The sequence below is a fragment of the Brassica rapa genome, chromosome A02 (assembly GCF_000309985.2).
Source record: "Brassica rapa cultivar Chiifu-401-42 chromosome A02, CAAS_Brap_v3.01, whole genome shotgun sequence".
NCBI lineage: Eukaryota > Viridiplantae > Streptophyta > Magnoliopsida > Brassicales > Brassicaceae > Brassica > Brassica rapa.
In genome coordinates, this window is record NC_024796.2 from 10,137,444 (window position 1) to 10,162,222 (window position 24,779).

Below are 24,779 nucleotides of genomic sequence, written 5' to 3' on the forward strand. Positions count from 1 at the left end.
AAAGATTTTTTAAAAATATTTATTTTATTAAATTCATTGGGAGTTTCCAGTAGATTCCAGACGAATTTAAATTAATAGTTATTTTTGTTAAATCCGTTGGCAATTCAGCCAAGTATTTCCGACTGATTCTCGGTTAATTTAAGGTTTACGATTTAAAAATATGTATAAATTAGGTAACACCTGATTCGTTAAATATACACAAGTACTATAATAACACTTTAAACTTTATATAATATAACATATACTGAATTATCAAATTTTACAAAATTTACATATAGTAAATCAAAAGAATCAACTTGAACGTTAACATATGATATACTTACAAAAATGTTTCAGAAATCGTTCATAGTATTTTCAAAACTATTTTTAAAGTGATTTTGAAGGTGTATAATGGTCATGAACCTTGTTAAATCATTTGTATACTGCATTTGGATATTGTCGATAGTTTTTTTTGAATTGGTAACATTAACCCCTAAATCGTCGTGAATTCGTCAGAAATCCGTCAAGATTTTCTGACGGATTTCCGATGAAATGTGGTCTAAAATCTTGTTGATCAAAAATAAAATTCTTGATGGATTTTCAACGAAATATACCTTCTGTCACTATCTGTCAGAAATCTGGAAAAAAAATTCGAAAAAATGAAAGCATCAATATTTTTTGGAAACCACCTAACTGAAAATTTTCCAACGGATTTACGACAATATATAGAAATCTGTCAATAATCTAAAAATTAAATCAGAAAAAGGTGTCAAATTGTTTTCGCAACCACCTAAAGGGAAAAATTCTTGACGAATTACCGATGGATGCGGTCCATAATTTTTAATACATAACTTGTTTGAATCCCTTCTTCTCTCTCTCTCTCTCTCTCTCTCTCTCTCTCTCTCTCTCTCTCTCTCTCTCTCTCTTTAAATACATCAAATCGTCTCTCTCCTTAAGAACACACTCAACTCAAAATAGCTCTCTGCACTATCTTTCTAACACGTAAGTTTGTATTTAGATTATATTGTTAGATTAGATTTATGTTCAGTTTATAGTTTTATAGATTAGAATGTTAGTTTTAGAGATTTACATGTTAGTTTTAGAATGGAATGTAATTTAGGATTTGGATGTTAATTGTAAGATTTAGATGCTTGTTAGATTTGTTAGTTTAAATATTATTCTTTTTGTTTTGTTAAATATTTAAAATATTGTTTCATAATTAAATCTGGATTTTAAATTAATTAGGTTATTTAAAAAAATAAAACGTTTTATAAATATTTTTATGACCTTTTACAATATATAAAACTTTTTATATTTAAGAAATATTTTTATGTTCAAAAAGGTTTTAAAAATAATTTTGTATTTTTATAAATTTACAAAAAAATTATTATTTATATATTCCACATTTTCAAGGTTTTTTCTCTTTTTCATACCATTTTAATATTTTATATAATATACAGTTTCTAAATTTATAAATTGTTTTATATAATTTTATAATTTTCTTAGTTTAAAATTTGTCAATTTTAGATTTGTTAATTTATTTTTTTTTAGATTAGAGATATAGATTATAATGTTTGGTACATATATTTGTTTTTGTTAGATTAGGTATTTGTGTTCTTTGTATATTTTCACTTTTTATTATTTTTATTAATTTTAAGTTTTGGTAAAGATTTTTGAAAATATTATTTTAAATTTAAAACATTTACTTGTTCATTTTTAATTTTAAAAAATGCCAGACAGGCAATTTCTATTAGGAATTATCCGTTGATAATTCGTCAAAAACATTTTGATAAATTTTCGATAGAACTTATTTGTGAAAAATTTGTTGGAAATATTTATGGAAATTTTTTTAAGACAACATTAACGAGCTTATGATTAAAAATTTGTTAAAAAAGTGGTCGTCAAGAATTTTTCTGAATTCTAACAAAACAATTTCTAACAAATATATTCATCGGGAGTTAGCCATTTTTTGAAGTGAGACATATTCTTGAAAACGAAACCACTAATTGTAAACAGAACGAACAATCTTCATTATAACAAAGAAATTAAATAAAACCTAAATTAAATATCATGTAGATAGAGTAATCGTCTTTGCATTCTAATATAAATACAGGTAAATTTATAATAAAAAATATTTACATAAATATATCACTAATTTATATGCATAAAAACTGTATATTATTAAAAAATAAAAATATATACTTTTATTAAAAAAATGTAAATACGTCTATAAACATCATTTGTACATATATAAATACAAAAAATAGCTAATTAAAAAATAAATAATCTTAGAAGTACAATTTTATTTCAAACATAAGTAGGAAATACATTAAATCATATATTAGTTTATTTTCAAAATTAAAATTATATAAATAAATTATTTTAATATTTTGAAATTATAATAAAGTTGAATTAAATCATTAATATAAACTCATGTGTAACAGTAATATAAATCTATTTGTTTATTAGATTTACTATAATAATTTCTGAATTGTTATTAAGTTAAATGTTACAATATATTACTGCATGCACCTAGTACATAAAGACGAACTAGTTATATATATATAAAAAAAAAACTAGTTTTCCATAAATGATAGCCACCGAAAATGAAAAATTAAATAAATTTAAAAACTCTTGATTTAGATAATTTCAAACCTTATTATAGAAACACTTTAAATTTTTTTGTATGTTGGGTTTGAAATACATGCAGCCACAAATACTACGAAAAGTTAAAGGAGAACATCATCATCTTTTTCATCTGATAATATTTTGATTCAAAGGTTAAAAAACTGGCAGATAGCAAAAAAATCCTCAAACACGAAAACCAAAAGAAAGAAAATTCAAAGAAAAGCAACTAGAATCCACAATGGAGCAATTTACGAATACAACATCGAGAAACCAAAAAACCTAGTAAACACAATAAAACACACAACAAACTGAAACTAACTACACACAAGCATATGAAAATCCAATGCAACAATCCTTCAAAATAGCAATAAGCAATGATCTAAAAATATTGATGATGTCCTCATTAGCCGCCCGATACCATCCACTTGTAGAGTCGAAGACACCATATCTTCTCAACCGGGATTTATCGCTTCCGCCTATGTGCCTGCCGAACCATACCATCTCTACTTGCAACCAAGAACCAAAGCTTCACAACCCGACAAGCAGAATCAATTCACAATCCACACAACTTTCGATCTGTTTGAACGCACTCTCAGACGTCCACTTTACACCTAGATAGAAGATCACCATAAACCTTCACACAAACAAGTCTGAACGATCCAAACCCATAACAGAAACACTCATTAACAATCAAACCGACAAGAGATAACTGCGATAACCACCACACGAAGAGAAATCTGCAGCTCAAACCGTTAAACACCAAACAAAAAAACTAATCCGCACTGCGACTGGGATGCCGCTAAGATACAATGAAAATAATTATACTAGACAAGATAAGTCTAATCCCGATTCTATTCCAAAATGAACCATTAGTCTCCAAGTGATTTGAATTCAGTCCAAGTACCAACAATTTCATCACCCAAAAGCGCTTCTTGTACTATACCCGTAGTCACCAGCAAATCTATCACATTCCATGGCCATCAAACGGACCAAAACAAACCGAAGCTACAGGGACGGCAGAAGGCGAATTCGTCCAACCAATCAAATCTTTCAACAGTGTAAAACTCAACCACTAGACAGAACCCAGTCACCTATGGTGGGATGTTGAAACTTCACCAGGAACCAACCACAAAGCTCACTAATGCTAAGAACATCAACATTGCTTAAGAACTTTTTCAACAATATATTTTAACATTAAAATTGCAACTATTGAAAAGTACCAAACGATAAAATTTATCTTATAATGCAACAAAATCTCTCAAATGAGACTACTCTCCTTTCAATTTTTATTTTTTATTTTTCTATTTTCTAAATAGTTGAAAAACTACCAATACTTAAACTTTTTACAAGTTGTAAAGTTTATGATTAACCATTTGGTTAACTGAATTGAACTAGACCGGAAAATAGTAAACCTGGTAGAGAGCAAGTCAGCCACAAAAGAAACAATCAAACGCGGGAAAGAAAAGAAGAAAAGCCCTCCACACGGCACAATTAGTCCACTTTTTCGTATAGTTCCTTGAATTAATAATGACCGTACACGCTTCGGAAAAGACGTTGCAGCTTCTTACATATAGGATAGAATGCACCCAAAAAAACAGAATCATGAACGCATGCATACACACACAAACAACAGCCTAAAGCTAAGGAGCTTGAATAGTCGTCACAAAAGGCAAGACTTGGTGAAAATGTTCATCCTTCTTCTTATTGATTGCTATTGGCTGTTCCGTTTGATGATATACTGAGACAAAGAGTACGTTCTAAATACATCAGAACCTACTTGCATGTTAGTTCAGCCATTTTGTAACACGAATAAACCAAACTAAACTAACAAAAGAAAAAAAAATTTGAAACTCCAAACTTCAATAGATTCCACAAGTCACCAAAACAGGGCTGTAAAACTTAAAGTGGAACTGATCCTCCATCATCATCATCATCACCTCTACAAAATTAGTAAAAGCATAAATTAGCAAACATAGTTTTGATCACTTGCAAGAAGAATCAAATCTGGGGACGATGATACCTTTCTGGTGTCTGCAGCATCTGGAACTTGGTAGATATCTTCAGTAATTTGAGTAAAATAAAAAGCTGGATGCAACAGCTGTAATTGAAACAAGAAGAACAAAATCAGAATTTGAAAAACTGAATCTACCAAGAAGAAGAAAAAAGATTTGGAGTTTACATGGATCTGTTTCTGAAGGGTTCTGAGACGTTTCTTGGGCCGTCGAGGTGGTCGGTGGCCCATCATCGTCATGTAATCATCTTCCATCTCTTTCTTCGTCAGCGTCGACATGAACTTCGCTTCTTCGTCGCAGTTTACAGACTCTGCAACCGGAGCCTTGCAAGCTGCTCTTCTCTTCCGTAAATTCCACGGCGGAGAAGCCTCCCTCTCCCTCTCCCTCTTCCCTTCTTCCTCTTCGTAATCTACAACTTGTTCTCTGAAAATCGATTCCTTCATCTTCTCCCCAAACTCTTCGATCCCTTCCTCGCCGGCTGATCTCCACAGTCGTCGATTCCGATCGTCAACACCGCCGTTAGATTGGAGCTTCATGCACCTGAGACTCCGCTGAACTCCCCACTTCAAATCCGGGAGGGTGAAATTGTGAAGAGTCTTGGGTCTCTCACGTCCCATCGTCGCCATGTAGTCTCCTCCTTCACCAGAAAACACCATTGATCGGAAAATTTCAAACTCTTTGCTTTCGATTTGGTTTTGGATTGCTGCAATAAAGAAAAAGAGAAGGAAGAAGGAAGAGTTTCGTATTTGTACTATGAATCTTGAAGGAGAGAAGGGTATTTTCGGGATATCGTTTTAAGTGATAGATAGCTTATCAACCGTCCGATTCTTTGACTTGTCATCGTAGCGGTAGATCTTAACCCACCGCGTTATCTCGTAGAATCGTGACTCGTCTCCAAGAGGGGGAGGAGGATATATGTTTTGGGCTTACCATTTTTTAGCCTGGGCTTGAGCTAGAAATGTCAAATGTGTAGTTACAGTTTATACCTTACATTTGTTTTTGAACTTAGTTAGACATAGATCACTGCCTGCAGGATGCAGACTTAAGTACTTAACTACGTATATACTATGTACTGCAATGAACATTATATATACTTAAGTACTTAACTTAGACATATACTGTTTATTGTTGTATAGCCTACGAGTCATAGCCAGGATATTAAACATTTTTATTGAATATTGTTTAACAAATAAGCACTACATATTCGGATTTAGTGCTTGGATAATCGCCTAAAATGTTACTCATAAGTTTATAACACTACCAAATAAGAATAGTTCACCTTTTTAGTTTAAAATATGGATTTTCACATTTTTTTTTTATTTATCTCGAGTTTATCAGTGTTACAGATAGGGAAGTCTACATTGGATCTTTCTCAAAAGAAAAAAGATGTCGCTTAGCAAAAAAAAAAAGAGTCCACATTTGAAAACTCGTGTATTATTAATCTTTAAGAAAACATTTCGATGTAATATATTTTGCACACATTTATTGTTCCTTTCGTGTGGTTGAATTCTACAAAATTTTGTTTACTACAAAAAAGTCGCTTAGCAAAAAAAAAAAGAAAAAGAAGTCTACATTAGAGATTCGTGTATAATTCATCTCTTAGAAAACATTTTGATGTAATATATTTTGCACAGACTTATTGTTCCTTTTGTGTGGTTGAATTCTACAAAATTTTGTTTACTAAAAAAGAATTTGCTTAGCAAAAAAAAAAGAAAAAGAAAAAAGAGAAAATTGGAAAAATGAGACATTCTCAATTTGGATTCGTCTAACTAATACTTTGTCTAATATTTTTGTGCTTCTAGGATTTTAATTAATGTTAATACGATTATGCCCTTAGATTAATCAAAATTTAAATTTGATTAAAAAATAAAATAATTGTTAATTGTTTTGTTAATACAATTTTGTCAGTAAAAAAGGAAGTTAAAAAAAAAAAAAAAAAAAGAAGCAAAGCACGGTAAACCTAAAAATCTTGACTTCCTTCTCTCATCTTCTTCGCTTCCAGACGAAAGCTTACCTCTTTCATCCATGGTGATTTCTTCTCCCTCTTCTTCATACGATTAAAATCCATCGTCTCTGTTTTATATTTCTTCTTCTCTATCTCTTATTCTATGTTTTTTTTTTCTCTGTTTTTTCTTCCTCATATTTGTTCTTCCTCTTTTCTGGTATGTGTTTCATCCTCCGTATTCTTAAAATCCTAATTTTTAAGAGTTGATTGCATCTCTTTTCAATTATAATTAGTTATAGGAGTCGATTAGTCATCACCTACACATCAATTAAGGCATGCATATAGACGATAAAAAGACAGGGACATCAGATTCTCCTTAGGGACATTTAGTTTGGGCTTCAAACTTTTAGCCAATGTAATCTGCTTTCTAGACTGTATATGAAGGCTCTATCTGTTTATATATTTTTTGTAATGTATGCAGATTGTTCAGATTCTTTTCCTTTCACTCAGTTTTTATGAGGTTAAGTACAGTCTTGATGCTTGAAGAGAGACAAGCTGGAACATTTCAAGCGCCCAAGATCTTTCTACGCTTTGATTGAACACTTTGTACCTTTTTTCCAAAGTGAATAACAATTGTGTATATTTGTTTATTCCAAGAGCCAGGAACATATTCCTCTTATTGTTAACTAAACTGACGAAGTTAAACCAATAATGTAATTTCATTGATGTTTTACTAAACACTGTGCATAAATAACAAACTTTGTTACAGGCCCCTTACACATAAGGGATAGCAAAGATTGGAAAACTGTTTTTTTTTTTTGTTCATGAAATTGATACAAGAAAAGAAAATATGTTATGCACACAAAAAGATCATTGATCTCTATGGCGCTGTTTCAGTCCCCAATGGTACTATTTGACCACACATTTCCTAGTCAGCCAAAAAACTCCACTTCTCACAACAATGAGATATTCATATTTTGGGAGGAAAAAAAAAACGTGGGAGAGAAGATACTCTGAAAGATTTTAGGGTAGATTTAGAGTAGAATTATGAAAGACAGTTTTTGAAATATGGAAATTTAACCGAATATGGAAGTTTCCATATTTTCACGATTTGCCTAGAATATGTACACTACCTAAGCAGAACACCGTATAATGGTGAGAGATGTATTCTTCCTGTAGGCGTCATATAAGGTAAAAGGCAGAACAAGTTATGTCACGTAATATAACCAACATATATCATCGAGTTGTGGCTATATATCGTTATCAAGCTGTAGGTATACCGAAGACATCTTTCTTGATTATAACGTAACCGAATCTATCTTTGCTAGAATATACAAGAAATGATAGTTTACGGTATATACCTATGATATATCTGTGTTTAAAACTTAGAATCAGACATATAAACTAGGTAGATTAACAGAATGAGTATTCTAACTGTAGCTAGAAGATAAAATAAAATATGATTCTAATTTATTTTTAAAAAAAATTAAACATATATATTGTAATACTTATGTTTCCAACACTTTTCATATTTTTTTACATTTTTAAAATTTAATTTACTATTTTTCCCATTAGAAAAGGGTAAAACATGTCCAGAATTGCCAAAAGTATGAGAAGTCTTATTTTGACAAACAAAAGTTCAAAGTGTCCCATTTTTCTAATTCTCCCAAGAAAAAAATATATTCATCTTTTAGAAAACATTTTGATGTAATTTTGCACACACTTATTGTTCCTTTTGTGTGTTTGAATTCTACAAAATTTTGTTTTCAAATTTTGATTTATTTTTTGTCAGTTTTGGAGAAAAAGATCATTGGTTGTAACGTTGTGTTATGGATATACCGTATACGGGAAGAGTAAAAACTGATCATACAAAACGATGAAATATTAGTAGGTAAAATGATACCTGGTTCATTAATTTGTTAAAAAAAGGGAAAATTGCTAAAAGAGAACAAAAAAACAAGCTTGTTGTCCCTTTAGTATAAAACCAACATAAAGTTGTCTCAATAGTATAATTTTTCTCATAATCCCAAAACTAACCCTATATTTAATCTAATTAAACACAATTTAAAAGTTAATTTGAATTTAAAAAAAAAAGTTAATGGAAAAAAGGTAAAAAACAGTTGAACGGCAATCGAAAAAAAAAGAGGTATAGATATGCATCATAGAGAACAAGAGTTTGTGAGAAGAATCAAAAGAAAAACTATGGAAAAACCATAGATTGATGAAGAAGAGAAGGAATAATCGTTTTTAAAAAAAAAAATTTAAGTAAAATCGACCATAACACGTTTTAGAAAGTTAAAATATTTCTAAGAGATTTTTAGAATATTTTCTTAACTGAAATTTCATTAATTTTCGCAAAAAATCAAGTATTCTTATCCGTAGAAGGCGACTTCTAAAAGTTTAGAAGAATGATAAAAATTCTGAATACACTTTCTACTTTGAGTAGACGTAAGATTACATTGTAGAAAACACATTCCTCGAAATTTAGAATACTTTATAAAAGTAGAAGATGCATTCGGAAGGAAAGTGGATACCTTTACGATTAGTAGAATGTGCATTCCTCTTTTTTAGAAATTTAGTAAATAGTAAAATGAACGTTCTAAAAGAAGTAGATGAACGTGTTTATTTTAGAAATCGTTTTCTACTATACCATTTTTCATAGAAGACGCATTCTACTTTTAGTAGAACGTATTTTAAAAATCTTATTTACCAAGTTTTTGACCAAAAGAAAATTACCAGCTTGTGTATATGGATGTTTTATTAATTGTTTATATTTTTAATAATTTTTTTGATTCATAAAATTATTTATTTCATTAGTTTTCAGAAATACAAAAGGTAAAAAGGAGAAAAACTAGACAAAATTAGTTTTATACTAAAGTGACAACAATCTGATTTTTTTGTTCTCTTTTGGCAATTTTCCCAAAAAATTATAAGTTAACAGCAACAATCCCGCTTTTTACAACAATGTTTTGTCCACCTCTCTAAATGATCGAAAAGTTGATCATATTTTAATGTCATTGTGCTCTCCGTTGATTGTTTTCCCTTTTCATCTCAATTTAGTCTTGTCTATTTGCATATGTGCTTTTGGTGCTATATCTTTATGTGCATCTAGCTAATTCCCATTGCGAACAATCAAGTTTCACTGGCACCGATAAACATACCCCAAAAAAATTTAGTTGGTTGGGTCTTGGTCCACCGGACATTCGGTTATAAAAATAAAAAAAACTTCTTCTGGTTGTGGAAAATGGGACGCTCTTTGTTTGACCATCGAACTTGATCTCTCGGTCATTTTTCAAGATTGTGTGACAAGTTTGTATGAGCCCAATGTCACAACTCATCTTATCATCATATCTAATTTTGAAAAGGCTCCTGCTTGTTCAACCACCTGCTTGCTTCTATTTTGATTTGAACGATCCTTTTCGTTTAGTAAACTATCGTGCAGTTATAAATAGTGTTTCTCGTCTATGAGTTTTTATTAAAAGAAAAACAGGTACAATGAAGAACAAAGACATAATAATTAAACCATAAGAAGAAACAAAGATCAGTTCTAACCTTCTAAAGAGACTCCTGTTGATGATTATGATGTCATAATTCAAGAAACAAGTATGACATCTTCTATAAAAGATGAGTCTTATCAAAGAAGTTACGAAATTCGAGTTCATCCCAGAATAGAGCAATCTAGCTAGACATTCTATATAGACAAACAAAAAAAAAACAACGATCAAATAGTTTATAACATCATAAACATTCAACTTAAGAAATCTGAAATCGAGAACTTAAAGAGAGAGAACCCCAGACAAAAGCTTTATCCTCGGTTAAAAACATAAATATATGTTCCGATTCCAGTTCGTATTCTCTTGGTTTGTTTATGGTTGAATCTAAATACTCAAGGAAGACACAGTGCTCTCAATCGCACTAGCTCTTTCGCCAGAAAACTACTATGGTGGAGATTACAAAGAATCACTAGTTATATACAATCAATCTTCTAATCACTTTTTCTTACTCGTGTTCATCATGTACCAATATGGCACATACACTTAGACGATCCGATTTGGGCCACAGAGCTGCTTTTCTATCACTTCTGAACAAGCGAGCTCAACTGAGAAGATGAATACTACGTCTCCACTTCTCTCCTCTGTTTTTATTTCGGTTAGAGAGCTGTCGTATGTTTTTTAAGGGTCTAACGAACTCGACCGAGCTACCTATAAAGATATAGTATATGTTGCTGGCCCAATCCAAATGCTTTCATTATATTAAAATCATAGGCCAAATGATTGCCCATTAGTTTTTAGTTTAGATAAAAGCCCATAATCTTTAGTTGGAGAAGAGAAAACCAAAACTCATAAGAGGGAAACTTAGCATAAACTAGGGGTGGGCATTTTACCCGAAATCCGAAGTGGCACCCGAACCCGATCCGAAAAACCCGAACCGAAATCCGAACCGAAGTAGCAAAATATCCGAACGGGTATTGAATTAGGAGAGATTGGATATCCGAACCCGAACGGGTAATATCCGAACCCGAATGGATATCCGAAAATAACCGAACATATGATAATTAACCTTATATTTATAGTTTACATCTTTCATTTTATATAAAATATTTATATTGATACTACACATACTTTAAATTCATATGATATACATACAATTACGTAGAAGATGATTTGTTATTCGCTTAAAATGCATGTCAAACTTTTTATTTCAGCAATTAACAAAAAGTTACATCCAAAATTTAAAAACAATAACCAAATTAATGTCTTTTTAGTTTGAAAATGTTATGTCCAAATCTATTAACCATGCAATCTATTAAAAATAAAAAATAGTTAAGTGAAAAGTTATATATTTAAATACAAGAAATTTGAGAAATGAAAATTTTCATTTTTTTTCTTCAAAATTTAAATATCCGAACCCGATCCGAAATAACCGAAACCGAACTTAAAATATCCGAACCCGACCCGAAGTACAGAAATACCCGAACGGGTTCTACACCTCTATACCGAAATACCCGAAAATCCGAAATACCCGATCCGAACCCGAACGGGTACCCGAACGCCCACCCCTAGCATAAACAGTGGAATCTTGAAATCCCGAGTAGAGACAACTTAAGCTTGGCGATTGAACTAAAGACCCGAAGGTACTAAAACCATAAAGAACATGAAAACGAGAAAAGAAAGAGTATCAAAACCCATTATAGATAGTGTTTAGTTTAGAGCATCTCCAAAAGACACTCTATAACTTCAAGTATGAAGTTTTTTGTTCTCCAAAAAAAAACTTCAAAACTTCAAATTTTGAAGAGTGAAACTCTATATTTGAAGTTTCACTACTCAAAACTTCAAATTTGAAGTTTTATAATTTTATTTGCATTTTGGTCCCTACAATCACATATCATATTTATGATCCATAAATATTTATCGTTTATTATTTTAATCCTTAAGAAAATTATATCTCATAAATATTTAAAATTTTGTTTACAGATTTTAAATTTTACACATAAATTAAATAAAACTTTAAAATAAGATTTAAAATATTTTAAACTAAATTTAGACAACAATAATATACAAAAAAAATTAACAAAAAGATTTTAAAAAATTACATGAAGACATAACTATTACACAAATTTAAATATTACAACAACACTAATAATCAGGTAAGTTTGATCCGGAACATTTAAAATTTTCAAATATTGTCCAAATTTTTTTGTCCACTTTTCTTAGTGGAACCTTGAAAAGAAATTAGTCTTTTAGCAATATTTTATGTTTCTCTTTTACTTTCTTGTTCCAATTTAATGTATTTACAAGTATCAATATCATCTGATTTCAACAAATTTTAGCTCGTAATTTACAAAGTAAAAATGAGGAGAGCCATTTTTACTTCGAAATGCACTAATATATCATATATGCATTACGAAAATTATTTTATGGAATAATATGGTATTTTGTTTGAAGTTTAATATTAATTAAGTTATTTTTATTAAGTTTTTTATATTTTAATAGGATATTTATTAATTAATATTGTTGTAATATGTTTATATATGTGCTAGTTATTTATAAAAGTTTTATGAATTCATATTAGTTATGATAAATATAAAGACCATATTATAAAATATAAATAATTTTGAAGTTGAGTTTGAAGTTTTGCTTTTGGAGAAGAACACCTTTAAACTTCAAATATAGAGTTTTAGAAACTTCAAAATAGAGTTCATTTTTGGAGATGCTCTTAGTGTTATATAAGTAATTGCTAATAAATAGTTGTAACAGATGATACTCATCAATATTGACCCAATAAAAACTCATCAATATATATTGATTATATATATGTGAGGTTTTTAAGCTAAATTCCATGGCATGCTTACTTACAATTACTTCAATTCTTTTTTTTAACGCTGATTTATTATGACATTACATTTATGAACAAGATTACATAGACAATCGACAACCGACAATACTACTTGTCTTATGAAAATCTACGTCTAACTGCATCATCTGAGCCGTCCTATGAAGATTCATTCCTGGCCAGATTTACTTGCACTAATAGCTATATTCCATGGCATGCTTAGTTACAATTACTTCAATTCTAATAGCTATTATATTGCAAATTTATCAGGTTGATTGGTAGATTCATTTTTAGAATATAACAGTACCTTTTATCAGTGATTCAAAGGTGTTAATGCATGCGATTGGACAACCTCAGTGTACCTCTATTTCATGGACAACCTCAAAGGTGTTAATGCATGAGATTATTGAGACACCAAGGAGATTTCTTCAACCAAACTTCAAATTCATGCCTACCTTATATTGTACTATTCCAAATTGGTTGCGTCCAATTGTTTGGAAAGAAACAACACATTTGTAGTTGGTTATGACTATTATCAGATGTTTGAATTGAAAGAAAGAGAAGCTACATACTGTATTTGTCAATATATATGGTGGAGACAATTTTTTTTTCTGAAATAATGTTACATTTATTCAAAAAACTTTTGTACAATGACTGTAACACTAATTGAGTGTGTCTGATAAAATTAATTTAAAACAGAAATCAAAGAATATTTACAAAAAGAAAAGTATTTACTCCATATGAAAAGGTAAGTAAAATTTACCATTTATTTAAAATATAATATAATGATTATATTGTAAAGGACGTTCCTCCAACGGCTACTTAATACATACATATACTTGAAAAAGTAGGTTCTAAAAAGGACAACCGACCATGACTTTTTACAGGTTGGCTTGGCGCTCCTGGTTGGATCTAAAAATTTAAATCTTAGCATCTGCTATAAATCTTGAACATTAATGTGATCACTTCTAAGAAACCCTTTAAACATTCAATCAAAATGTTCCAAAGAAGAAGACCCATTTTCCATAAGGTCTCAATAATACTAAAAGTCTCGATCTTTAGAAGACCAATTATCCCAAGACTCAAGCTGCCCATAAATCAGAGAAGATCAGCCAAGAGGGTCAAGCAACTTCGGCAATACAACTACAAGTTTCTTCAAGAGTATCAATTCTTACCTTCACGCACATCCCTTATCCGATATTGTAGGAAGCGAATTCGCATATCTAGATCGGGGCTTAAACATATTTACGATTTATTAATTCTTTCACGGTGCATCGGCCAATGCAGTGATGAATGTGTTGTTGATACAATAACACAAAGTTGGATAGAGATGGAGATAGAGCCACTGCATTGTGCCCCTGAAGTTGCTTCTCCATTAAGGGAGTTTTCAAAGCCTTTCGATTGCTTTCACGAAGATGATTCGATTGATTTGAAGGCTGAGAGATTCATCCAAAATTTCTACCATGAGATGAGGATGCAAAAGCGGGAATTTTACTGATTGGGTGTTATCGTTACTTTTTGGATTACGAAATCGTTTATGTTTGTATTAATTTCATTTTCCACATCATTTGTATTATTAATTTTATCTCCATCATATTTGATATGGTGGAGAATAGATCATTATTTTATTCTATTTAGATATTTTTATCTCAGTTTAAGTATATGAATTAATTTTAAAAATTTGAAGATCATGAAGTGATAACATTATATGCCAACCACCTAAATTAATTCTTTCGATAAAAAAAGAATAATTTAGGTGGTTGGCCATATAATATTATCACTTCATGATCTTTAAGAACTTAATATTGGACTTGCCCCACACTGAGAGTTTTTTCCGTTACAAAATTTTAGAGCATTTCCAAACAAGCATCCTTAAAATAAAGGGACGAAGGTCACCCTCAAATATATTTTAAAAAGAATTTATAATTTACAATTTAAGTTTCAATCTTATTAATAATTAATTATAGTCATTAAACTTTTATAAAGAAATAAAATATTTATGACAAAATATAATACAAGTAGTCAAATATAATCATAAGTGGGACGAAAAATGTTAATAATTTTTTAATGAAAATATAATGGTAAGTACTTTAATATGATAATAAAATTTTCTTTATACGATTATGAAACATATATAATTATAGAAATTAAACTGAAAAGTGAACAGCGTTCTGAGGATATAAAAAATGCACCGTCAATTTTTAGGATATACTATTCACCCTTCTTCAATTTTGAAAGGATAAAAGCTGTCAGGATGCAAAAACCTTTCAAAATGAGAGGATGAAGAGATGTTGGAGATAATATTATAGCCTATGGCAATTTACCCTCAGCCATTTTATTGGGTCTTCCAATGGTTGCATGTTCGCATATCTATTAGACGCTATGACCTATTGGATAATGAAGAGAAGCTCGGAGGATTGACCAGATGGGAAGGTAGTTTTGTTGCCTTCCGGAGTTTCATTACACAATCGGGGCTCTGGGATCTGCAACACACAGGCAATCATCTTTCATGGCGTGGAACCCGCTACAATCATTTCATTCAATCAAGGCTAGATAGAGCGGTTGCAAATTGTAGTTGGTCCGAACTGTTCCCTACCTCGTATTGTGAGTACCTCAGTTTTGAGGGGTCTGATCATAGGCCATTGTTAACTTATTTGGATAATAATCCTCGGAAGAGAAAGAACTTATTTCGCTATGATAGACGTCTTACGAGTAAACCTGAAATCAAAGAGTTGGTGCTAGATAATTGGATGCAGTGCGATCTTGACTCTGTTCTATCTCGACTATGTCGTGTGCGACAAGCAATCATCAAATGGACGAAAGAGCAGAACCAAAACTGCAAAGTGAACATTCAAAAGCTCCAACAAGATCTGGACCTAGCGTTGTCTGCTCCATTACCTGATACTGATCTCATTGGGATGCTAACCTCGGAGCTAGACAAAGAATACAGGGAGGAGGAAAGCTACTGGAGACAGAGAAGCAGGGTCCTATGGCTTCAACATGGGGACAAAAATACAAGCTACTTCCATGCGATAGTTCGAGGTCGTAAAGCAGCTAATAAATTCTCGGTCATCGAGACGTGTGACGGAACGCCGGTCTATGAGGAAGGGCAGATTGCAGCAACTATAGCGGATTATTACAGAAAGCTGTTCACTTCAGGCTCGGGTGGTGATCCACAGATCGTAACAGAAGCCATTTCACCATGCGTCTCAGATAGCATGAATGCTTCCCTGATAGAAATACCAAATGATATGGAGATAAGAGAGGCAGTCTTTGCGATCCATGGGGATAAGGCGCCAGACCCTGACGGTTTCTCGGCTAATTTCTATCAAGGTTTTTGGGACATTGTAGGAGACGAGGTATGCCGGGATATACGAAGCTTCTTTGTTACTGGCACCATCCATAGTCGCTAGAATGAGACTCACGTGCGTTTGATACCGAAGATAAAAAACCCGAAGACAGTGATGGATTATAGACCAATCTCTTTATGCTCCACGCATTAGAAGATCATTGCTAAAATACTCTGCAGACGGATGAAGCCGCTCTTATCTGAAATCATCTCTCCTCATCAGTCTGCATTCGTAGCGGGTAGATCCATCTCAGATAACGTCTTGATTACGCACGAAATACTCCACTACCTCAGAACCTCCAGCGCGAAGAAGCACTGCTACATGGCTGTCAAGACGGACATGAGTAAGGCATACGACCGATTGGAGTGGAGTTTTTTAAGGAACGTTTTGAACCGGTTTGGTTTCCACCCAACTTGGGTTGCTTGGATCATGGAGTGTGTGAGCTCAGTATCTTACTGCTTCCTCATTAATGGAAGCACTAAAGGGAGAGTTGACCCGACCCGTGGGCTTCGTCAAGGTGACCCACTGTCACCGTACTTATTTATTCTCTGTTCGGAAGTACTATCAGGTATGTGTGTGCGGGCACAGGAACAGGGGAGTCTTCAAGGGATTAAGGTAGCACGAGCTTCTCCACCTCTCAATCACTTGCTATTTGCGGATGATACGATGTTTTTCTGCAAAAGTGATCGGAGCACTTGTCGTCAGCTAACCTGCATCCTAGAGAGATACGAAGCAGCTTCTGGACAATGCATAAATCTCCTTAAATCCGCTGTTACTTTCTCAGGAAAAACACCCATAGCTGCAAGACGCCAAGCGAAGGAAATTCTAAGAATAGAAGGCGAAGGTGGTGTGGGAAAGTATTTAGGGCTACCAGAGCACTTCAACCGTAAGAAGAAAGATATTTTTGCGGGGATAGTGGATCGTATTCGCCAACGCTCTCATAGCTGGGCAACTAACTATCTCAATGCCGCTGGGAAGCAAGTCCTTCTCAAGGCTGTTCTAGCTGCGATGCCCTCTCATGCCATGTCTTGTTTCAAACTCCCGATGTCCCTGTGCAAACAAATCCAGACTATCCTCATGCGCTTTTGGTGGGACGCGAAACCGGACGTGCGGAAAATGGCTTGGGTCTCTTGGAGTAAGATGACAATGCCAAAGCTTGCAGGAGGATTAGGTTTCAGAGAAATAGAGCAGTTTAATGATGCCTTGTTGGCTAAGCTAGCCTAGAGAATCCTGAAGTTCCCTCAGTCCCTCTTGGCACGCACGCTGATGGGTAAATACTGCCACTCAGGAACCTTTTTAAAGGCTTCCGCTCCACAAAACTCATCACATGGGTGGCGAGGAGTTCTGGCTGGTAAGGAGGTTTTGCTAAAAGGACTAGGTTGGGTGGTGGGATCAGGACAGAGTATTAATATTTGGTCGGAGCCTTGGTTAGGATCAGACCGCCCACTTGCTCCTATGGGTCCTCTGACAGAATCCAACAGAAACACCCTTGTCTCTGATCTTATTCACAGCCAGTCTGGTGAATGGAACGTTGAAGCGATTAGACTACACTTACCTCAGTATGAGGTGCAAATCAGAACTATCCCGCTCAGCCAGTTCTCTATGGAAGATGAGTTGGTATGGCTCCCAGACAAAACTGGATCATACTCAACCAAAACAGGGTATGCTCTCTGTAAACTGAATATAGGTGAACCTGATATCACCTTCGACTGGAAGAAGCTTGTCTGGGGAGTTAAAACATCTGCTAAACTCAAGCACTTCCTGTGGAAAATACAGAACAAAGCCATACCGGTGGGGGAAAATTTAATCAGGCGTGGAATTGAGGTTGCAGGTACCTGTAAAAGATGTGGAGTTCTTGAAACAGAGAGACATGTGTTTAGTCAGTGCACTTTTGCGTCCCGAGTTTGGGAACTAATCCCCGCAATGTTCAAACCAGCGCCCTACGCAATCTCTACCACAGCATCCCTACTCCTAGCTTGCGGCCGCATGATTAATCTACCACCCTCGGGACTCAGCTCTACTGATCTTTATCCGTGGGTGTTGTGGTATCTTTGGATTGCAAGGAACAAACTGCTCTTTGAAAATATGGTTATAACAGAACAAGAGGTTGCAACACTGGCAATCAGAGAAGCTAGGACTTGGCAGGCGGCCCAGAAGGAAATTCCTACGATACCAACCCATCGACAAGGAGTCACAGTACCACGGTCATGTGGTTCATCACTATCTATCAACTGTTTTGTGGACGCTGCTTGGAATGCAACCACCAAAGGAGGAGGCTTTGGTTGCATATTCAAGGATCCTTCCAGCAACATTACCATCCACCAAAATTCTGAAAACCGTTGCATCGTCGGCTCTGCTTTTATTGCAGAAGCTATAGCGGTTAAAGTTGCCTTATTGGAGGCAGCCCAGTTGGGATTAAGAACGCTGACGATTCAGTCAGATTCACAGTCCCTCATCAAGATCATATCAACAAGGAAGAGGAATATTGAAGCACAAGGAGTGTTGTTTGATATTGAGCACTTATGTACTTTCTTTTCATCTATCTCCTTTCAATTTGTACCGAGGCTTAACAATGCTGAGGCTGATAGCTTAGCTAAACAGGCATTGTGGAACCTCTCTAACTCTGGTTGAGTTCTTTATTATATGCAATGAAGGTTTGTTCAAAAAAAAAAAAGACGCTATGTAACACGCATACATGCAGCAAACGATGGTGATAAAAGGAAAGTAACGAATGAGAGATCGACAAGAATCAGACTCAGAAGTGTTTATAAACCACTCCTGTGTTCTGAAACTGGTAGGACAGTTTTGTACGCTAGTTCACTTCGAGTCTCTTCATTACTGATTATATACTATAATGTATGTATTGAAGAAGTAAGTGCACTTTTGTTTGTTGTTTTCTTGTTCAGGTCACTTCAATTCCAATATGTTAGGCCTGTTCTTTTAATTGCCACTGCGGCCACCGGTAGCGTAAAAAAAAGTCGCTATGACAAAGGCAAATTGAACGGGTTTTGAAAACTAAATCTGACGCCAACAAGTTGACGGAGACACAATTAGCGGAGGTCGCTAACGCTGCTAGCTTTCAGCATCAGATTTATTATCTATTTTTGCCGCAGCGACTGGGAAAACAAATCGGTTTCGTCCCGCCAGCGGTGTATTTGCCATGGAAATAGGTGTAATTTTTGAACGCTGACGCTGGTCGCAGCGTTTGCAAAAAGAACAGAGCTGATATCTTTTTGTGAAACAACGACTTAAGAATTAATTAAAACGAGCAAACATTAACGCTCCATGTGAGTTTTTTTGGTGCTAAATCGCTCAATGTAAATTTTTAATTCCTTTTTTAAAATAAATATATATTAATATTTTAACTCGAAATATGAAAATTCAGTTTCCAATACAAACTCGATTTGAACAAAACTCTCAAGTCAATCTATTACATTCTATTTTCCTCCATCCACTAAACTCGGCACATACCACTAACCCAATTTTTGAAACTCTTTGGAAATTGCTGTTCTCAACCATCGACGAAGATCGCATGAAGGTGAAGTTTTCTTCGTTGTCTCAGATGCTGAAACTTTCCAAATCATCTCCGAAGTAGCTAGCTTCCGATGAAAACCATTACTGCGGATGACGCGCTTGATGGACTAAAGAAGAGGAGGAATCAAGAACCTTACCTAGAAGATGCTTGAGAACCCAAGTTATACACACTTCCAAGTCTCCATTAACTGAGCAAGAGCGGGTTGATGTCACCGCCACCACCAAACCTGAAGGCCTCTAATCCTGCATAAAAAAATCAAGTAACACCACCGAAAGAGAGTAAAGAAGCTTTACGGCGCTCGGATGTGAAACTAAACTCAAGAGTTGACACGGAGGCGGTCAATGACTCCCCAAGAACCGCCTCAGGCCACCGAGAACCAAGAGCCCGGACTACGCTGACAGAACCTGGATTGTGCTTAAATACAAGCACTGATAATGTTTAAAGCTCGAACGGAAAAATATGGAGTGTGTTTTAGGATAACTAGGTCACATGATCAACTTATCTGGTTAAGTGTCAATAACTATTCGTTTATCATTTTTTCATAAAAATATGTAATTCAGGACACATTAGAAACAATTCATATCTTACAGTTATTGCAAGAAACTGCCAAATATCATGGATTTTAATCATGGTTTCTTTATTTCTAAGTTCAAATTTGCCACAATAGTCGATTTCACTGGAGTTTCTCATTTTCATATACTTTAGTTACGTTTGGGGTTTATCAGGTGAGTGCTATAGTATCACTGTATCAGTAGAGCTCTGTACCAGCCAATGCCCAATGTGACTTGTGACCCAAGTTTGATCTTTGTCGGACTGAAAGACGATATCCACATATTAGTTTAAGCTCATTTCGGTTGATTTTAAGTACATAGTACATGTTACTCACTCATCTGTTTAAAAAATGGTGGGTGATAAGGTATATGAACATGTCACATGGTTCTTTCGGGTTTGGTCAGTGATCTCTTTCACTCTCATTTGACGAGTCCAAATGGTGCCAGTGAGTGTACTACTCTACATGTGATTAGTCAGTTGATAAAAGTTCGGTCGCCTAGTTATCAAAGAAAAAAAAATTCTCATCTGATTATCAAATTTTACAAACAAACGAGAATCGCAAAATGGCTTACCCCGACAAGATCTAGTACTTCATTCTTATCTTATATATAATTCCTCTATCGACATCATAATTGCAAAAGGTTTATAAAGAAAGGAATTTTCTTCGGGTATACAAGTTATAGACTCACTGAGAACCAACGAGACTTCGACAAACACCCCATCATCTTTCTTCTTTGTCCATATTTCGCGTCAAGGAAAGCCAAACCCAATGGATTGTTCTTACTCATGTCTTATCACTTTCCACGCAAGCCCTATGATGTTTCTTAGTGCTTGTCCCAAACCTACCAAAACCTCCAACGTACTTTGGCATTACCTTATCTTCACATTCGGGGCTGATTTCGATGAAGTCGATGTGTACTTATATCTATTTTATATGTGCAAAATTGACTCAAAACTCAAAGTCAAACCTAAAACTAAACCATGTTTTTTTTGTCCTATTCACCTCACAAGTTTCATATTATTCACGAAAATGCTATTTTTTTTCCAAAAATTGCATTTTTACTTTCTCAAATGCTTAACTTTCTTTCACATGTGTATGTATAATATATTGCACATGTTCTTCGAGATTTTTTTTCCTTTTTTTTTTATTCAAGATTTTGGTTTTGCTATGTTATAAGTCTACATTACTGTCCAGGTGTAGAGAAAAGTAGAAACCATTATTTTCTTGTACTTTGGTTTTGTGCTCAGTGGGGAATGGGGATGCATAAATGCATGCATGAGATACATTATTGAAGAAACATTGTTGAGATTTTCAGTAAAAAAAAACAATGTTGAGATTTGATAATATACGAAGATGAGAGTATATATGGAACGTATAATGTGTAGTTGTCAGAGGTAAAGCAAATGCAAAAATTAAGACGCAGCCTCAAGAGTTATAATGACAGCAAGTTATAACTAGTGGGTGTCTTTAGGATTAGGGTAGATACATTGCATGATTGATTGTGTGATGGGTACTTTGAGGATTCCTTAAAGAGGACACATGATGTAGCAAAAGAGCATGTTTTAGGACTCTGTAAAAGTTTCCCCTCCAGAAGGGTACCTTTACAGATACGCACATGTATGTAGTTACCAGACCATCGTCACCAATGAAGTGGGTTACTACTCCCTAGATTTATACGACAGATCCCATAACATAAGTTCTTTTGAAGTCATTGACAAAGAGCAATTTGAGTTTGGTATTCATTGCACATGAAATTTACTTGGACGCATTGGACTATGACTCAGTCAAAGCTGAGTGGACGATGTGGAATCCAGAAAGCTAACCATAACCTTTTGATGGTCTTAGTATTTACACAAAACAAAAACAAAAAATCAAAGAAGCTCCTTAGCAACTATGGAAACGCCAATTTCTCCAAGTGGTAGAAAAGTGTCTACGTGGACTGTTCTGATACCAAACTTAAAATCGTTCCATCCAATCCTCTAATTCTCTTACTAATCAATGTTCAAAAGTACTTTCTAAACCTTTGTTTAAGTTTCGTACTGCCCAGCTGCCCCAATTCACCATAGCATCTATACTTCATATATATTTGCATATTGCACTATTAAACTTCCTAAAACAAAGATATACTTTGTGTCTTGTATATAAATTATTGGGTCATCGTGACTAGGATCCCATTTCATGTTTAAACATGAAATGCGCTGGCCTACCTCCCTACATATTAATATACATATGGTTGATTATAATAATTTTATTATCTCAAATTCCGGTATCCGGGTATTCCTCCCTAACTTGTGACATCTATTATTTTCTAAATGTACGCACTATATTTCCAATAAAAAATTGTTCTTCTTTTATTTTGGTAATACACATATCCACATTCATATGAAAATATGTATGTATATATATATATACATATATGCATTTTCTGTTTATAAGTTTCAGCTTAGCGTCAGATTTTCTCCACTAGATAAAGTGCTTGTATTTTGTATTTCGGCACAAACGTACCATGATTATTTTTGTAAAGTATATGAATTCATTTCAAAGAAATGGTAATAAGATACTAGGTGACTTGTGTAACGGCCCGGTTCCTGGCCCATAAAAATTTTCCAAAAAAATATGGGCTTCTCTACGGCCCATTTGGCAAAACCCTAAGGCTTCCTCTCCCCTTTACTATAAAAAGAGATGCAGTCTCCCTTTCTGCCTCATCACAAATCTGAAGCGAAGCTCTGCAGAGAATTCCCGGAGGTCGAAAACCCTAACCGTCGAGCTCTCTCTCCTTCTCTCCTGCGCCGCCTCTCTCTCTCTCTCTCTCTCTCCCGCGCGTCGCTCTCTCTCTCTCTCCTCGCCGTCACTCTCTCTCTCTCCTTGCCGTCGCACGCTCTCTCTCTCTCTCTCGCAGGCGCCGTGAAGTGGTGGTGCTGACCAGATCTCAACCTTCTCAATCCTCGCTTCCAGATCCAGATCCAGATCTAAGACTAAGGTGGAGTGTTTCGAACCCAACCTTCTTTCATGGTTCTGTATACTCCTATATGTTGGAGTTAGGTTTGATTAGGCCCTGTTTGGGAGTTAGGTTGATAGTACATGGTATTGCTAGGATGGTAGATGAATGGATCATGATGCATAAGAACCCTCATATTGATAAATGGGACTTGATGAACTGAATTGAATTGTTGTGGTAATGGTTGATTGGTAGTTGATACTTGTATGTTAGGTTGTGTTGTCCCATGTGTGGTTGTGATTGAAGTTAGGATGCTAGAGAGAAATAAATGCTAGGATGATAGATGAGCAATGATTATCGAAGTATTTGAAGTAGAACTTGAATGCGATGTGTATTGTGGGTGACACCGATAACGGGTGGCGTCTAGTGATTGAGTCCAAGTTCAAGTAGGAATGAAAAGGGAGGTAATTGGGAATGGGAAGGGTTAAGTGAAAACGATAAGGAAGTGAAAGGATAAGTAAAAGTATGAAAGAATGTTGTTAAGGTTAAGCATGGGTGGGAAAGCATATAGAGAGTCTAAGGAAAGTAGGTGGGGTAGTAGTCCACGCTAGGTATCCATAGGAGATGTGGCGAATCCACATGAATATGGAAGCACCCATAGGAGATGTGGCCAATCCACATGAATATGGGGTAGAAGCCTAGTGGGGGGCTACCCACTGAGGAAAAGATGAAAAGGATGAAAAGATGAAAAGGATGTGCATTGTAGGGTTTTAGCTCATGGTCGGGTAACAGGAAGTTAAAGAAGTCATAGGATCGAGTCGGACTGGTAAGATGAGTCGGTTAGGACTAGGGTTGGCGTGTGTGGCAATGAGTGAGATCATTGTATTGATTGATTACTAGGTTGTTAGAAATGAATGGAAGTGTGTGTAGAAATTACAGATGGTGATAGGAAATGATAAAATGCATTAACTGATTGTAGTGGCTAGTCGGTCCTAGTTCCCGCATAGAGTAGTATAGAGTGTCATGCGGGCAGGCTGGTCTAGAGTCACTTCACTGAGTAACTTGTTGCTCACCCTCCCTCCATTTCCATTTTTCTCTGTGCGCAGGACTGTAAGTAGAAGTATATGGATGTGGGTGTGACGGTATTTCAAAGAAGGTTATGCGCTCGTCTCTCGGGACCAGTAACGGGACACGTAGGGTTGTCTAAATGAGTAGACACGTGTCTATAACGCCCCTTCGATAACCCCGGTCGGACGCCGGGGGATCGGGCTGTTACAACTTGAATCTAAAACTAGACGACTGTCACCGGACGGTATATATTGGACCGGGGTTTTTTCATTTCTTGTGTTATCTGAAAAAATGAGAGAGAGAGAGAGAGAGAGAGAGAGAGAGAGAGAGAGAGAGAGAGAGAGAGAGAGAGAGAGAGAAGAAGAAGGTGATTCTTGTGACTTCCCTCGAGAAAATGAAAGGAACTCCGGCGATGATGATTCGAACTCTGACAATTAC

At 34.6% G+C, this 24,779-nt stretch overlaps 3 protein-coding genes and 1 long non-coding RNA gene across 4 annotated transcripts; 3 read left to right on the forward strand and 1 right to left on the reverse strand.

Moving 5' to 3' along the window:
- Positions 1-4,071: 4,071 nt before the first annotated feature.
- Positions 4,072-5,540, reverse strand: LOC103852469. Its single transcript, XM_009129375.3, has 3 exons — positions 4,787-5,540; positions 4,628-4,705; positions 4,072-4,546 (listed from the first exon to the last, which is right to left on the reverse strand). The coding sequence occupies exons 1-3, from the start codon at positions 5,273-5,275 to the stop codon at positions 4,541-4,543; spliced, it is 573 nt and encodes a 190-aa protein (XP_009127623.1). The 5' UTR covers positions 5,276-5,540; the 3' UTR covers positions 4,072-4,540.
- A 288-nt stretch (positions 5,541-5,828) lies between these two features.
- On the forward strand, positions 5,829-10,317 carry LOC117131651. The gene is made up of 2 exons (XR_004454741.1): positions 5,829-6,647; positions 7,096-10,317. It is a non-coding gene; the product is annotated as an uncharacterized LOC117131651 (long non-coding RNA).
- A 1,205-nt stretch (positions 10,318-11,522) lies between these two features.
- On the forward strand, positions 11,523-18,921 carry LOC103852502. Its single transcript, XM_033283718.1, has one exon. The coding sequence runs from the start codon at positions 13,895-13,897 to the stop codon at positions 14,393-14,395; it is 501 nt and encodes a 166-aa protein (XP_033139609.1). The 5' UTR covers positions 11,523-13,894; the 3' UTR covers positions 14,396-18,921.
- On the forward strand, positions 17,514-18,878 carry LOC117131940. Its single transcript, XM_033285175.1, has one exon. The coding sequence runs from the start codon at positions 17,514-17,516 to the stop codon at positions 18,876-18,878; it is 1,365 nt and encodes a 454-aa protein (XP_033141066.1).
- Positions 18,922-24,779: the final 5,858 nt, after the last annotated feature.